This window comes from Myotis nattereri, assembly GCF_964212035.1.
Source record: "Myotis nattereri genome assembly, chromosome: 8".
Lineage (NCBI taxonomy): Eukaryota > Metazoa > Chordata > Mammalia > Chiroptera > Vespertilionidae > Myotis > Myotis nattereri.
Genome location: NC_138083.1, coordinates 33,259,074 through 33,276,201, shown reverse-complemented (window position 1 = coordinate 33,276,201; position 17,128 = coordinate 33,259,074). Strand labels below are relative to the sequence as shown.

Below are 17,128 nucleotides of genomic sequence, written 5' to 3'. Positions count from 1 at the left end.
CAAGGCGGCTTAATAAATAAGTATGAGCCACCTGTTAATCATTAGGAGCCCCCATTACCTCTGCCGCTGGGCCGCATAAGGTCTGTCCCGGAAAACGGTAAAGGCAGCGTTTTGTTTCGGACGATCCCACGTGGCACGGCTTGCGCTGCGCTTGGAACCGGCCCGGGCGCTGCGCTCCGGCGCCCAGCGTATTATCCGTATCATGCATGTGCCGGAGGTATTTTTTTAAAGTGACGCCGTATAACTGACTTGAAAAATATTACTATGAAAAAATAAGGACGGGTGGACAGAGGGGTCGTGTGCTAGGGGTGCAGTGCAGTAAAATTTAATGCCAGACAGTTAAAACAGTCCAAAGGCAAAACGTTCGCAGTAAGAGGCAACTTTCTGTGTTTGAAATGTTCCTGACCCAGCGCGGAAAACCTGCGCGGGGCGGTCCGCTCCGCTGCGGGGGCGGGAGGCCGAGTTTCGCTCCGTCGGATGGAAAAGGATCCTCCGCCTGCCCCGCCTTCGGGGAGCGCGGCCGGAGTGACATCGCCGCCGCGGGCCGCTTGCGAAACCCCAAATCCTCGAGAGCGAAGCGGCGGCTGCCAAGCCCTCGGAGCCAGGGCCGCGCTCCAAGCTCCGGGCCGCGCGGTGCCCGGGGGCGGGGCGGGGCGGGGCGGGGCGGGCGCGCCGGGAGGAAGCGCGCGCGGCCGTTACCAGGGCCCCGGCCGGCCGGGCGCCTCATGTAAATATTTTTGGCGGGGCGGGGAGAGGCGGCATCAAATTTCAAAAAAAAAAAAAAAGCCTCCAAAACCCACCGCACGGCGCGCGATGGGCGCCCTTCGGCCGCGGGAGCGAGTGGAGGATGCTGGGAAAGAGGTAACATGGCCACCGGCGGCGGCCCCGAGGAGGAGCGGCACCGGGGGCGCCCGCAGCTGCTGGCCCCCGCGCGCCCCGCGGCCCGCGCCGAGGAGAAGGAGGGCGGCCGCGAGAAGCTGGGCTGGGCCCAGGTGGTGAAGAACCTGGCCGGGAAGAAGGGCGAGTTCCGCGAGTCGCGGCCGCCGCGGCGCGAGGACGGGAGCGGCGGCGGCGCGGGCGGCGCGCTGGGCGCCCCGGCGGGCCTGGCGGCGGCGGACCTCGTTGACTTCCCCCCGGCCAGTCGCGGGGACCCGAAGGGCCGCCGGAGAGAGCAGGCCGGTGAGGCGGCGGACCCTCGCCCGAAGAAAGGCGCCGCGGAGGCGGGCCGGAGGAAGAAGGCCGAGGGGGCGGCTATGGCGACCCCGTCCCGGCTCGGCGCGGCCGACGACCCGGCGGAGGAGTCCCCCGCGGAGGAGCCGGGGGCGGGGGCGGGGACGGGGGCGGCGGCGGCGGCGGGCTCCGCGGCCGGCCCGGGCAAGGGCCGCTTTCTCGTGCGCATCTGTTTCCAGGGCGACGAGAGCGCCTGCCCCACCCGGGACTTCGTGGTGGGCGCGCTCATCCTGCGCTCCATCGGCATGGAGCCCGGCGACATCTACGCCGTCATCCAGATCCCCGGCAGCCGCGAGTTCGACGTGAGCTTCCGCTCGGCCGAGAAGCTGGCCCTGTTCCTGCGCGTCTACGAGGAGAAGCGCGAGCGGGAGGACTGCTGGGACAACTTCGTGGTGCTGGGGCGCAGCCGGTCCAGCCTGAAGACGCTCTTCATCCTCTTCCGCAACGAGACGGTGGACGTGGAGGACATCGTGACCTGGCTCAAGCGCCACTGCGATGTGCTGGCCGTGCCCGTGAAGGTGACCGACAGGTTCGGGATCTGGACCGGGGAGTACAAGTGTGAGATCGAGCTGCGCCAGGGCGAGGGCGGCGTCCGGCACCTGCCGGGGGCCTTCTTTCTGGGGGCCGAGCGGGGCTACAGCTGGTACAAGGGGCAGCCCAAGACGTGCTTTAAATGTGGTTCCCGGACCCACCTGAGCGGCAGCTGCACGCAGGACAGGTGCTTCAGGTGCGGGGAGGAGGGGCACCTGAGCCCTTACTGCCGAAAGGGCATCGTGTGCAACCTCTGTGGCAAGCGGGGGCACGCCTTCGCCCAGTGTCCCAAAGCGGTTCACAATTCCGTGGCACCTCCGCTGCCCGGGGTGGCCGGGCACTGAGCACCCGCCTGCCTGCCTGCCTGCCTGCCTGCCAGGGTGAAGACAGAGCCAGTTTACCCCTCTTAAGTGCCAAAACCTTTTTTGAAACCATTTTCTATCGTGTTTGAAAGAGATCTTTTTAAACAAGAGATGTCTCTCTCTCTGCCTTCTTAAGCCGAGTGTACTCCATTTCAGCCTTTTCTGAATTGGTGACTCTCATCAGTCGTGACTACCGACAACTGTTAGTGCGCAGTTATGTCGCCAGTCCCTCTGTTGAATTTTGTTTTCGTTTTTTTGTAATTGGGGGACGGGGGGTGGTTTGTACTTGTTACTCCCTGTGTCTTGTCTTCTCCCTGAATTTTCACCCTGTGGGCTGCCTTGCTCATCTTGATGTCCTAGCACCAAGTACAGGGCCCAGCACGTGGTAGACACTGCGCTCCATCGGTGTTTGTTGACTTGAAAACGTTGTTGACTGTGACTTCGGTCAGGATGTCCAGCTTGTGCAGCTCTTTCCCTCCCCCTCCCCCCCCCTTATAATTTGCTGCTTCTAATCTGTGTGGTCTGAGAATTTGTGAAACCAGTGTTGTTAGAAGTGTATGTAATCTGAGTCCAATAAGCTCTGCGTGGTGGCCAAGGGCCTCTCTTATGGCATTAAAATACATGGACTTTGTGACAGCTCTTTCAGTGGCTTAGAAGAGCCACACAATTATGGAATCTAGAATTTCCCTGTTGGAAAGAACCTCGAAGTTGGTTTACACCAATCCCCTGGTTTTCCAACAGTGAGACAGGCCCAGAGAGGTTAAATGACTGGGTCATAATCATATAGCTGTCTGGTGCCCGAGCCAACCTAGAGTTCCCTGACCCCAAGGCCAGTGCTCATTCCACTACCTCTCACACTTCACAACATTTTCCTCAACACTTGAGGGCCCGGAAAGTCTGATCTCTCCAGAATAATGTGCCATCTGGGCCAGAAAGCAGAAAAAGATGTCGCAGGGGCTTCTGAATACTTGGGAGACAGAGAAGGGATAAAAGAACATAATCCAGGGTGCACTTGTTCCCTGGGGTATCACACCTGGATTACAGTGTGCCTGGTCCTTTGGGGGCCTTTCCCTTCCCCATTCATTGCCACCAGTGAGAAATGGGGGTGCTCCTGTGTAAGGAAACCTCGTAAAGGTTTACATTTGCACCTTAGTCTCAATAGTTAGACACCCCAGAGAAGCAGCGAATGGAGTTCATCTGCAAACTCCTGGCTCTCAGGAGAAAGGCTGTTTTAACCCAGAATTGTGAGTTGTTAACTTTAAAATGTACTTGTGAAATAGGCCATGGGAGAGAGCTCTGGGCCAACTGTTACCAAGGTAAAGGAGAATAGACAATACACTACTTTGGGTTTTTGTCTTCCCTTTGCATTCAGTTTTGCTATTTCCTTGTGGCTTGGAATGTAAAATCCATTGTTAAAAAGTTTTGTTCTGAATAAATATTTATCTTTTGTATTGCTAATTCTGCTGCACTATTTCCTTTCAAAGTATTAGATGCATGGGTACACAGACCCTAGTTCAACGTGCTTCCTCCTACACACCACTTGTTTACCCTGCACGTACAGTTCCAGCCCCTGCAGGCCAGCACCTAGCACCTACCCTGTGGAACCAGGCCCTTTGGAGTTGCTCCCTAAACCCAGTGTACTAATCACTCAACTCAAGTTTGCAGTCCCTAACTCGGCTCCAAAGAATCAGAATCTCCGGAGCGAGGGAAACGTTTTCAGCAAGCATCCCCAAGCAGTTCTGACGAGCGGGCAGTTTTGAGAAGCACAGTTCCGATTGGTACTAAAATGAGTGAGAGGGACTCTGTCCGCGAGAAATTACAAACTAGTGGGAGGACAGGGAAGATGTCAGTTTCGTCATCTTACAGTTGTAAGTGCCAGGAATTGGATGCAAAGTATTCATGGGCTTTTTAAAATGCCCTCTCGTCTAGCTGTAAGGGAGGAAGAGAGAGTCCACGGACTCTTGTGCAGAGAGCTGACTCGGACCTCCAAACTGATCTAATCCTGGAGATTCCCTCCCCTGACCCCAGCCCCAAACCTCTGAAGGGCTTTTCAGCTCTGAGATGTTATCCTAAGAAAGTTCCCAGTGAATTGCTTCTCTGAGTCAATGCTTTCAGGATATTTCCAGAGCTGATCTGGTGTAGTTGGGGCCTGGTTGGCTCTGGGGAACCCTTTTTTTCAGAGCCAGCTCAGCCCTTCTCCTTCCTGTCTCCCAAAGCAAACAGACCGTTCCCTCCTGGATTCCTCCCTCTTGTTCTCTCCCTCCCCCTCATCTCTCTCTTCTCTGCCTTGCATTCTCCTCCCTCCCAGCGCTTGGAGGCCAGTGGGCAGGAGAAAGCCTGCATTCATCACGCTCCCCTCCCCCTTCTTCCTGGCGGGCACTGTGCCAAGGAGCCTCTTAGGAAGGATCTTCCCTCTCCCCGCCCCTCCCTACAACTCTCCTGGAGGGAGCGGAGGAAGAAACTTTCCCTGCCCATCCCCCACAGAACCCGCTCCAGGGCCTCCTGCCTAGCGTTCTGGGGATTGAGCCAAGGGTTGGAGCGGAACAAACCTCCCCCAGCTTCCTCTCCCCATCTAGCAGCCCCCAAATTACAATTCCTCACTGTTCATGGGCTCCAGGGGAGTGTGCTGAGATCCTAGACTGAGGCTGGCGGACTAGCTGCCAGGCCCCGTGCAGGGCGCTGCTCTGCTTATACCCATGAACAAGACAGTGCGCTTGCAGAAGGAGATACAGATAAGTAACAAGCAATTTTAAAAATAATAAGTGCTTTTAAATACTCGGGGGGCGGGGGGGGAATACAATACGTACAGAATTGTGTGAAGTACAAGTTTCCTAGCAGAGATGATGTCTCCTCTAAAACCTGCAGGATGAATAAGAGCCAAGTAAAGAGGGAAGAGATCCAAGCACAGAAACAGCCTGTGCAGAGACCTGGAACACACAGCATGTTCAGTCTGGAAAGTCAGAGAAGATGTGGTTGGAAAAATGCCCAGAGAAGGTGGCACGTCCCTTGTCAGTGCTGTTTAAGAGGTTTGATTTTGTCGTAACGCCCTGTAGTCTGGCCTCCATTCATTCATCCATTCAACATGTTAGGTTAAGCACTAACTCTTTCTAGGCAATGGAATAAAACTAAATAGTCAAGTCCCCTGGGGCTCAAATTCCAGACTCACACAAATAGGTACCGTAATTACAAACTATGATAATGCAGTCAAAGAAACATGCAGGCATATCGTGTTTAACAAGGAAGACTGATCTGGACTTAGGGGTCAGGGATAGCAACCCAGAGGACATGCTTGAACTGAGATTGAAAGGACATATAAGGAGTTGAGAGATGGGGTGAGGGTAAAGGGATGACGGGTATTAGTCTCTAGGCAAAGGGGATAACAAGTATAATGACCCAATGCAGTGGTTCTCAACCTTCCTAATGCCGCGACCCTTTAATACAGTTCCTCATGTTGTGGGGACCCCCAACCATAAAATTATTTTCGTTGCTACTTCATAACTGTAATTTTGCTACTGTTATGAATCGTCATGTAAATATCTGATATGCAGGATGTATTTTCATTGTTACAAGTTGAACATAATTAAAGCATAGTGATTAATCACAAAGACAATATGTAATTATATATGTGTTTTCCGATGGTCTTAGGCGACCCCTGTGAAAGGGTCATTCGACCCCCAAAGGGGCCACGACCCACAGGTTGAGAACCGCTGCTGTAATGGGAGGAGCCCTGGCCAAATCCAGAAATCAAGTGGAGTCCAGGTTTAGAAACAAACCATTGTAGTTAGTGAAGAAAGTGATGGGCCCTCGCTGAGGATTAGGAGTGACTCCTAGAACACCATAGAAACGGACCTGCCGGGGGGAGCTACTACCTCCCTCATGGTCAGAAAGGAACCAGGAGCTCACCACTTGGAAAGGTGAGTTTGAGAACACACCGCTGAACCTGCCACCCAAGAGCAGGATGCTAGGACCAGAAACCCACTGCCAGGACAGCGACATGTCAAGTTCTTGAAGCCAGAGACCATAAGCTGGTGTTTCCACAAGCTTACAAGCAAAAATAGCCAAAACTGTGACTTCTGCCTTCCTTCCACCTCCAAATCTCATGCAAGTATATCTAATTGCTGGAGCCCTACCTGAAGAGAAGTCTGGAAATATGTAGCACAGGAAGGCATATAAACAGAGTGGGAATGGATGTTGTTTGCCAACCAACCTTATCCAGCCCAGCCGGTGTGGCTATAATACAGAGGCGGGGAGGGAGATGATGGTAGGAAATAAGGCTGGAGATCTCACACAGGGTCTGGTCAGCCATGTTTAGATTTTTTTTATTTCTTTAAGAAATGAGCCAGCTGAGCTGCATGAGTGAACTCAGGGAACAAGTTACAGAGGCAAAAGGAAAAAGAAGGGCCCTTGGAGCTTAGGAGAAAGAGAGAGGCAAAGAAGTGCCTGCCTGCGGGAAGGGGTTAGGGAAAGGAGAGAGAGAGAGAGACTCTAAAAATTTGAGTCTAGGAATGATGAGAAGCCATTGAAGGATTTTTAAGCGAGGAGGTGACATGATCAGGGCTGTGTTTTTTAAATACCATTCAGGAGACATTGTAGAGAATGGGTCAGAGGGGAGCCCAAGTAGAAAGATGTACAGTTTACCCAGATGAGAGATACGGGTAAATTGGACCTGGATGATGCAGATAGCAAAAAGCAATCAGGGTAAAGATATATTTAGACATTTAAGTCAACAAGGTAGACATGGGCTGGGAAAGGGTAAGTACCATAATTGACTCCCAGGTTTCCTGCTTCTGCAATTGGAAAGATGGTGGGGCCATTTCCTGAGATGTAGAACAAAGGAGAAAATACCAAGTTTGGGATGAAAGCCTTGAGTTTGTGTTGAGTTTGAGGTCTCCATAGAGGATGTCTAAGAGAAGGTGCGGATTAGGTGGTTCAATATGCACCGTCTTAAATTCTAAGAAAAGTACTGGGCTTGAGAAATAAACATACATGAGTCTTTTAACAATAGCTTTCACACTCTTTATCTACCCCCCACATTAATACGTACTTTTTACCTTGCAGCCATCGGAGACATGTATGCATGTGTGTGCTTATATATTAAAAAAAACAATATGTAAACAATATATATCAAGGGTGGGAACGTCTGGCCCATGGGCCATATAAGGCTCAAGAAATAATTTGGTCTGACCTTGCCAAGGTGAGTTAATTAAATGTTTGACCAAATATAGCCAGCTATTTTTAAGTTAATAATTTTGTATGGCCCACGAATTATGTTATAAATCCAAATGGCCCTCGGCAGAAAAAAAGCTCCCCCACCCTTGATATATATATAATACTAACCTGTGGGTAGTGCACCCTGATTTTTTTTTTTTTAAATCCTAACCCCAGGACATGCTTAGAGGAGGAGGAGCAGGGGAGAGAAATATTGATGTGAGAGAAAAACGTTGATCTTGGTTGCCTTACGTACACTTGCCCATTAGGGATCAATCCCGCAACCCAGGCATGTACCCTGACTGGGAATCAAACCAGCAACTTTTCAGTGCAAGAGGTAGGACGATACTTAACCAACTGAGCCAGTCTGGGTGGGTACCCTGATATTTTTTTTTATTCTATTGCTTCATTGTTTTTTAAATACTTATATGACCCATTAAATTTATTTTACAATCCCCTAATGAGTCATGAGAGAAAGCAGAGGGGAGAAGAATTATCGCAACGTGGATTGTGCCTTAAGCAACTCTGTGCGAGAGCTTCCCCTGATGGAAAAGGGCATCGTGACAAACTAATAAGGGACGGCCAGGAGGGGAGAAGGAAAACAAAAGTGTAAAGACTTGTAAACAGGGAGAAGAGTTACAAGTGGCAGGAATTAACTGTATTGAGTGCTGCAAGAGGTCAAGTAAAACTGACGGAGAAATGTCAAAGAATTGAAGAGTACCCATTGGATGGAGTAATGTAGAGGTTATTGGCGAGGGCCTTTTAATTATTTTTTTAAAATATATTTTATTGATTTTTTACAGAGAGGAAGGGAGAGGAATAGAGAGTTAGAAACATCGATGAGAGAGAAACATTGGTCAGCTGCATCTTGCACACCCCCTACTGGGGATGTGTCCGCAACCAAGGTACATGCCCTTAACCGGAATCAAACCCAGGACCCTTGAGTCTGGAGGCCAAGGCTCTATCTACTGAGCCAAACCAGTTAGGGCAGCGAGGGCCTTTTAGAGTAGAATGACGGGAGCAGGAGACAGACTAAGGAACAACTAATCTTCCTAATTTTAGTCAATTCAACTCCTTTTACAGGAGGCTCCTGGGCTCCTTTGGGACCTCATGCTCAGCCAGAGTGCCGACTACATCTCTTCATGTCAGTGCAGGCATGGCAGCCAGCGGAGTTCAGTATTGTGGAGTAAGGAGTGGCGGATGATGAGTCGTGGCCAGATCATACCAAGTTGAAAGTGGCTCCATGGGAGTGTACCAGGCTGTGCAAAGCCAATGAATCCATCCATACAGCATATTTGCTGGCTTGTCAGTGTAACTAAGAATATTTGGGGAGGACAGGTTTCATGAAAATACAGATATATTATAGAGAATGGAAATTTTGCAGCATTTTAAAATAAAACATGGAGTAACATCTTTGGAAAGCAATTTGGCACTATCTATCAAATTTTAAAATTCACGTAACCTTTTAATACAACAGTCATTTATAGCTAAACTTGGACATGGGAACAAAGATGAATGTACCAGGATGTTCATTGAAGAATTACTTTGGGTACCAAAGGCAGGAAGCAATCTGATTGTCTAGCAATAGGGAGCTATTAGATAGTCTATGACACTTCCAAATAGTGGAACACTATGCAGCTGTTAAAAGGAACAATTCTATTATGTATTAATATGAAATAGTCTCTAAGACACATCTTTTTAAAAATATTATTTTATTGATTTCAGAGAGAAGAGAGAGAGAGAAAGAAATAGAAACATCAATGATGAGAGAGAAGCATTGATTGACTGCCTCTTGCATGCCCCCTACTGGGGATCGGGCCTGCAACCCAGGCATGTGCCCTCACTGGGTATTGAACCATGACCTCCTGGTTCATAGGTCGACGCTCAACCACTGACCCATGCTGGTTGGGTGGGCTCTAAGACACATTGTAAAGTGAACAAAGCAAGATATGGTATATTATTATTTACATTTTAATTTTACCTTTCAGTTTTATTGAGGTATACTTGACAAAAATCATAAGATGTAAAGTGTTCAATGTTATTTATACATGTATTACAATTTTTAAATGATGGAATAAATATATATATCCTTATTTATGTACAAATAACTCTGTAAGGATATTAATGAAATTGGTAACTGTTGTAGCTTCTGAGAAGATCTACATATTTGGGGTTTGGGATCGAAGGAAAACTTATTTTCTATGGTATATCCCTGTGGTTTTTATTTTGCTTTTTGAATTTGTTTTTGTTTTAACTATTTCATATGTTATCGCTGGCCAAAAAAAAAAAAAAAAAAAGTAAAAAAATCAATGCAAAGCACAACACTACTTCAAAGAAATTCCTGTAGACTCTGCAAAGACAGGAATCCATTTCCTCTATGTTTAAAAATAAGAAACGTTAATAGGAAAGTTTAATACTCTAAGTACAGCAACCAACTCTGGGCTCCCTGCTTCCAAGCTTGGTCTCCTTCAATCCAAAAAAATAGTCCTCAAAATGAAATTTGATCACTAACTCCCCAGCTTGAAGACCTTCAAAGACCCTGTGTCCTCCCTGGGGCCCATCAGGCCTGCCTCCTCAGTCTCACCCCCTAACCCTGGCTGGGCTCCTGCTAGTCATTCCAGGAATTCACCCTCCCTGACATGTGGTTAACCCTTCCCTTCCCTGATGCTCAATTCTAATGCCACTTCCTAAATGCAGCCTTCCCTAATCTTCTAGACCAGACCCTCTCTCTTACATTCTCCTCTCCTTCCAACAGTTTAGGTTACTGTTAGGGTTAGGGTTTATTTATGCCATGGTTTGATTAATATCTGCCTCTGCCTCTCAATTTTGAGCTTCGAGAGAGAGGGCAAGAATCATCACTTTTTTGCTCTTGGCTGTAGCTCCAGCATTTAGGACTGTGCCTAGCACATAGTGGAAGCCTGATAAATATTTATGGCATGAATGATCTAGAAATTACTTAGCTGAGGTTACAGATCATGACATGTCTACTTTTCTTTTAAAAACAAACAAACACATTTTTAGCCCTGGCTGGTTTGGCTCAGTGGATGGAGCATCGGCCTGCAGACTGGAGGGTCCAGGGTTTGATTCCGGCCAGGGGCACATGCCTGTGTTGTGGGCTCGATCCCCACTGGAGGTTGTGCAGGAGGCAGCCAATCAATGATTCTCTCTCATCGTTGATGTTTCTATCTCTCTATCCCTCTCCCTTCCTCTCTAAAATCAATAAAAATATATTTTTTTAAAAAAACAAAGCATTTTTAGTTATTGATTTAAGAGAGAGAAGAAAGGGAGAGGGACATTTATTGTTGTTGTTCCACTTATTTTTGCATTCATTGTTTGATTCTTCTATGTGCCCTGACCAGGGATTGAACCCACAACCTTGGGATACCAGGAAGATGCTCTGAGCAACTGAGCTACCTGGGTAGGCTACTTGTCCTTTAATAATACCCTTAAACACAGTCATCACTGACTCTATACTGAAGAAGGATTTATCCATTCATTTAAAAAAGTTAATTCAGCCCTAACTGGTTTGGCTCAGTAGACAGAGCGTCAACCTGCGGACTCAAGGGTCCCAGGTTCAATTCCAGTCAAGGGCATGTATCTTGGTTGTGGGCACATCCCCAGTGGGGAGTGTGCAGGAGGCAGCTGATTGATGTTTCTAACTCTCTATCCCTCTCCCTTCCTCTCTGTAAAACATCAATAAAATATATTTTAAAAAAGTTAATTCACTCCTTCAGTCTTCTGGTCTTTGGTAGGGCTCCCTTCAGCCTGGGAGGTCAGGCCCACCCCCAGCCCCCTTTTTCTCTGAGGGAAAATCACTGAAATTTAGCCTGCACGTCCACTGGCACTAAGAGGCACAGAGGTGAGCACCAGGCTGCTGGATTCCGAATGCCTGGGTTCCACACTCCCTTACCCCTAGCAAGAGTAGCCCCTGCCCTGAGTCCCCGGTAACTCTCCCCGGGGCGCAGGGAGAGGATTTTGTGGGCACAAGACAGCTGCCTCCTGTGAGCCTCATTCCTGGGTCCATCTCGGCTGAGGGCCAGCTGCACCACCTGATGCACCACCTTGTAGACCTGAGGCTTAGGGCTCAAAGTAGCTGTTTGCAAGACAGCTTGGACATGACGTCCCTCACTGATGGGGTGGGGGGTAGCTGGACAAAGGTTGGATGCAGGATCCAGAGGGTAGCTCTCCTGGGCTTGTTAGGAGCAGAAATAGAATACTGGGGACTAGCTATAATTATGAGAAATATTAATCATGCTCTGTTAACCCTGATTGCTTTGTTCTGATTTTAAAAAAGCATATTCTGATCTGGCTGGGATCTGGGAGTTAACTTCAAAATGTGGTCCATTCTCATCCAAGAACTGCCTATTATCATGGAAAGATTAACAACCTTGTTACAGCCCTTTGCAGCCCCCTCTCCCAACCCACATTGCCTGTAATCTGTAATCATTACACCCATTCTATTCCGTTTGCCTACTTCCCCATGTAATCTTTGTCCTTCCACCTCATATAAACGGCTGATTTATGGGGGATGCAGAGCAGGTTTTCATGAATAAGCGGCTGCTCTCCCATACCGCTGGCATTACTGAAATAAACGCTCACCCATGATTCAACCCTGCTCTGCTTAATTGGCTCAGGCAGTGACAGGCAGCCCGGACCCATTTGTTGTCCGGTTTCAGGCCAACACACCCCGGCCCAGAGCTCCAAGGGTCCTGGAATTCTAATTTGAACCTGGCCTTCCAGGTTGTTATGAAGGGATATTCGTCAAGGAGCAGAACAGAACATATTTCATTTAACACATTGCTGTAGATTGATATATAACTTCTATTGGAGACATACAGGCTATGGGACCCAGCTGTATTCTTGTCCTGGGCTCCATACAGGCCCCTGTTCGGTTGTGTCATTTCTGAGCCACATAACCTCTCCAGGCCTGTTTTCTTACCAGAAAAATGAGTTTAATGGCAACTGCCTCAACAGGGCTGGTGAAAAATGAAACAATTTACGTAAAGGGTTTGGTAGAGGGCCAGACCCTCAGTAAACGATCATTGTTATTTTTTCCTTCTTGCTCCCTGGCTATCATCTCCCATGCTTTTCTGTACGACATGACATGACATCCAAACTGGTATCTTTTGTAGGATTTCCACACTGCTCCTCCCTCCTCACCTACACCAGTGATAACCTCCCTCCTCTCTCCACACAGGCGAGTCCTACCCCTTCGAACATTATGATAACAGCTACCCGGGAGGGCACGTTTACTGTGTCAGGCATCGTATTAAGAACTTGACATGGATGATCTCAATTCAGTTCTGACACCAACTCCATGAAGTAGGTACAGTTTATTTCTCCCCAAACACAAAGACACTGGGATCCGGGGCGCTGAAGCACCGACAGCCGGTAAGTGGCAGAGCTAGCGGGAATGCGAACTCGGGGGGTCTGACGATTGAGTCAGGTCTCCCCGATACCTGGCGTCGCGATCCTGTTTGCCGCCGCCGCCCTCCTCGCAGTGCACAGGCGCCCCCTCTCCTTCAATCCCTCACCCCAAGGCCGTCATCCTCCGTCCGCGCTGGGGGTCTGTCTATGGACTTTCCGCCCAAGGGGGCGGGCACTTCGTCTCACGCCACGTTGCCCGCACCCTGGACCCTCCCTCCCGCTCTCCTTTTCTTCCTTTTCGTCCTCCTCCCAGTGAGTATTAAATTACTCCCCTGTGCCAGGCTTCGTGTTCATTCGCATGAGAAACGTTACCAGCGCAGAGGGCAGTAAAGGGTGGAATTACATGTCATTTTTCTCTTTCTTCTTTACGCCTGCTTGGCTTTTTTTTTTTTTTTTTTTACCAGGGACCGTGCAGGCCAGGTTCCTCGAACCCAGTTCAAACGTTGCTGGGCTAGATGGGTTTGCAGAAGGCCCTGTCCCCTTAACTCCCAGCCCCCACGCATCCTGCACCGGCCCTCAAATCCAGGCGGCCCTGCCCCCTCCGGAAGGGGGAGTTGGGGGCGAACGCCGAAATCTGAGTGGCTCTTTCAAGACTCCGTTGCCGTAGAAACGGGCTGCACAGGCCTTGGCGGTCCATGACACCATCCTCCAGCGACGCAGCCAATGGCCTGCGAGCTCCATCCCGGGCTCCGCGCTCCATCCCGGGCTCCGCGCTCCACCCCGGGCACCCCGGCCCGCCGGCTGCCGGCAGCGCACCAATGGGCACGTTCCTTAGCTCAGAGCCCGCCCTCGGCCCACGGACATTACCAATGAGCTTCGATCCTGCTTTCCTAGCTTCAAAGTAGCAACAGACTCGATTTTTCAAAAAAAGGAATTCTCCAAATTAGAAGACACCAGCAGTAACGCCTCTGTCCGTTGTACCTTGAATAATCTTTGGCTGGTATTTTATTTAAGAAGAACAAAACTTCCAATTACACAATATATGTCATTCTCTATTAAAGCAATTTTAGGCAATGAAAAATTAGGCAATCCATATCTGTCCTATGGATTTCTTTCATTATAGGTATTTTCATTTAATTTAAAGTAAAGAACTAGTCATCTTGCCTTGTTTGTATTTCAAATACATGCAAATTAAAGCTGCTGAGTTGCTGATGCTGAGTTCATGAGACATTGACCTAAGTAACTGGTAGCTGACTTTTACTGGACAGTTTAACTCCTGGATTCAGAGCATATTAAAACTGTAGGATAAATGAATATTTCTCTTAATCCATTGAAGAAACTCCATTTTAAAGGTAGGCCGTGTAATGGCTTTGATGCTCTAAAGTATAGATATACTAAATGTCTTTTTTAAAAACCTTATGCCATTTTTTAAAAAAAAACTGTATTTTTAGAACAGTTTTAGATTTACAGAAACACTGAAAAGACAATACAAAGTTCCTAGATCTCCCACCCATTCCGTTTTCTCCATTCTTAACATTTTACATTAATTACAATCAGTAAATCAATATTGATGCATTGGTATTAACAAAAGTTCATCGTTTATTCAGATTTCTTTACTTAATGTTCTTTTTCTACCCCGGGATCCCATCCATCTGCCACACTGTGTGGATCTCATGTCTCCGTAGGCTCCTCCTGGCTGTGGCAGCCTCTCGGATAGCCACCTGAGTTATCCCTGTGGGTGTTGACCTGGATCACTTGGCTAAGGCAGTGTTTGTCAGGTTTCTCCTCTGCTCTTTTCTTTTACCCCTTTTCATGCTGTCCTCCTCGGAAGGAAGTGATGATGCTTAGCCCACACTTCAGATTGGTCTTTTCCTGTTTATTTATTCAGTTCTTTATTTATATCACTATGGACTCATAGGTATTTATTTCACACTTTACGTTATAACTCAGTACTAAATTTTGTTGCTCAAATTGTTCCAGCTTTGGCCCCAGCCAGTTTGGCTTAGTGGATAAAGCATTGGCCTGCGGACTGAAGGGTCCTGAGTTCGATTCCGGCCAAGGGCACATACCTGGGTTGCGGGCTCAATCCCTAGTAAGGAGCGTGCAGGAGGCAGCCAATCAATGATTCTCTCATCATTGATGTTTCTATCTCCCTCTCTCCTACTCCTTTCCTCTCTAAATCAATTTAAAAAAAGGAAAGAAAAAAATTGTTCCATCTTTGGCCTTGCGAGCTCCTTCACTTGGCTCCTGTGTCCTTTTGACATGCCCCCATCTTTATATGTTTTTTCTTTTGTTGTTGTTGTTCCTTAATATCCTCTTACTTTCTGGCACTATATGATGCCCCAGGCTCATCTTACACATTTCCTGCCCCAGTCCTAGAATCAGCCGTTTCTCAATGAATTCAGCCCTGATTCCTCCTACTGGAGAATGACATTAGAAACCAAGATCTGAGCCTGAGTGTGCTCATTGTTGGGGTGTTGTTTCTTTGAAACCTTCTCAACTAACAGAACAAAGAAATATATGTATATATACTAATCCATATTTATCACATATCTATACATATTTCTGTATGTAACCACCTGTATCTATATTAAGGTAAACACGAGTTCATATTTATATTTCCAACTCTCATCCATTACTACATGAATCATTCTAGCCTCTTTCTCTTGCTTATCAGTAAATTCTTACTCCAACAGTGAGGAACCTGGCTCCCCCGAACCACCATCTGTCAACTTAATTGTTCAGTTACGGTATACATATAGAGCAGTGTCAGCATTGCTAACCCATACCCCCGTGGGAAATTTTATCAACTAGAATGTAATACTTCTGGGCACTTTCTTATGCTTTTAGTTTTACACACTCCGCTCATTTCTAAGTTACGTAAGTCAGCAGCCTTTCCCCGGTCCCCTTTAGTGAGGTTGCTTCATACATTTGTAATACAGTTCATTGTTTTGTCACATGCTACGCTCTGTCTTGGGATTCTCCAGATGTCCTAAATGATTTTTTAAATTTTTTCATGCATTAAATTCTCCGGGTTTTAACAAATGCATAATGCCCTCTACCCACCATTACAGTATCATGCAGAAGAGTTTCACTGCTCTGTGCTTCACCCATTCAACCCTCTCCCCACCAAACTCCACCCACCACAGATCTTTTTACTGTCTCTATAATTTTGCCTTTTTTTGCTCTCTCTCTCTTTTTTTTTTAAGTAGAAGACACACACAGAGTATTTTTGTTGTTGCTCTTGTTATAGCTACCGCTCATTACACCTTTACCACGTCCCATGTCCTGACCTATTATGCTCTTTCAATTTTGCAGATGAGGAAACTGAGGCAAATGAAATAAACTCCCTAAAGACTTATAACACTGAACAAAGTCTGACTTAACATCCTGGTTGCATTGATTGTTTAAAGCCCTGCCTAGTATTTCCATTCTTGACTTCTGAGAATTATGAGAATCCGCTATAATTTAGTCAATAAGGTGAGGATGACTTCCCACTTTACCCAGGCAGTCTCAGTTTATTTCTGTTGTTCCAGCATAATTACTAACAGTGTCCGTTCCTATGATAAATTAGATAGTCAGCCCCAAAGAGAAAAGTCTAATGAACTTCAGAGTCAGATGGTGGGGGCTAAGGATTATACTCCAGGAGATGTAAACATGGACCAGTGGGGTGTGATTTCAGAATCACCAGATGGGACCCACCATCCAGATAAAATTCTCTCTCCCCTCTAGTCACCTTCCCCTTCCTTCTCCCAGTCTGATTACGCACCAGTTCCACCCGTCTGCAGATGCTGCTAAAATGACTCTGATGCTGTCTTCCTCTCACTGTGAATGTGCCCCCGTTCTGGTCTCTCCTCTCCGCCTCACGCTTCTCTGAGTCTCACACTGTACCTCATGGATTGGCAACCCAGCATTTGACGGGTTTTTGAGACTTTGAGACTTCACAAAGAAGTTAAAAATAATCCTCTTCCGCCCCTGCAAAAAGAACATGTTTTAAAGTTTGGGAATGGACAAAAGGATTGCCAACTTTTTATTTTGCCAGGTAAAGACCAGGAAAACCTCCATCTTCTATATTAATACTGTCTATTAGAAATATAATGCAAACCATAGGTGCAATTTTAAATTTCCCGGAAGCCATATTTAAAAAGGTAAAAAAGTAAGAAAACAAGTGAAATTAATTTTAACATATTTTATTCAACCCAATATGTCCAAATAGTATTATCTCAAAATATAATGAACAGAAAAAATATTAATGTGATACTTACATTTTATGCTGCCTTTAAAAGTGGTGAGAATTTTGTACAACACATTTCAATTTGCATTAGCCATATTTAAGTGCTCGAGAACCACATGTACAGTTCTATACCATTATTCGATAAAGAGCCCCACAGTACACACACACACACGTACACATAATCTCTGAATTTTTT

At 47.3% G+C, this 17,128-nt stretch overlaps 1 protein-coding gene across 1 annotated transcript; it reads left to right on the top strand.

The window, feature by feature from the left end:
• Positions 1 to 866: 866 nt before the first annotated feature.
• On the top strand, positions 867 to 2,105 carry ZCCHC3 (zinc finger CCHC-type containing 3; the record flags this gene model as incomplete). The annotated part of the gene is made up of 1 exon (XM_081097707.1): positions 867 to 2,105. The coding sequence occupies one exon, from the start codon at positions 867 to 869 to the stop codon at positions 2,103 to 2,105; it is 1,239 nt and encodes a 412-aa protein (XP_080953833.1).
• Positions 2,106 to 17,128: the final 15,023 nt, after the last annotated feature.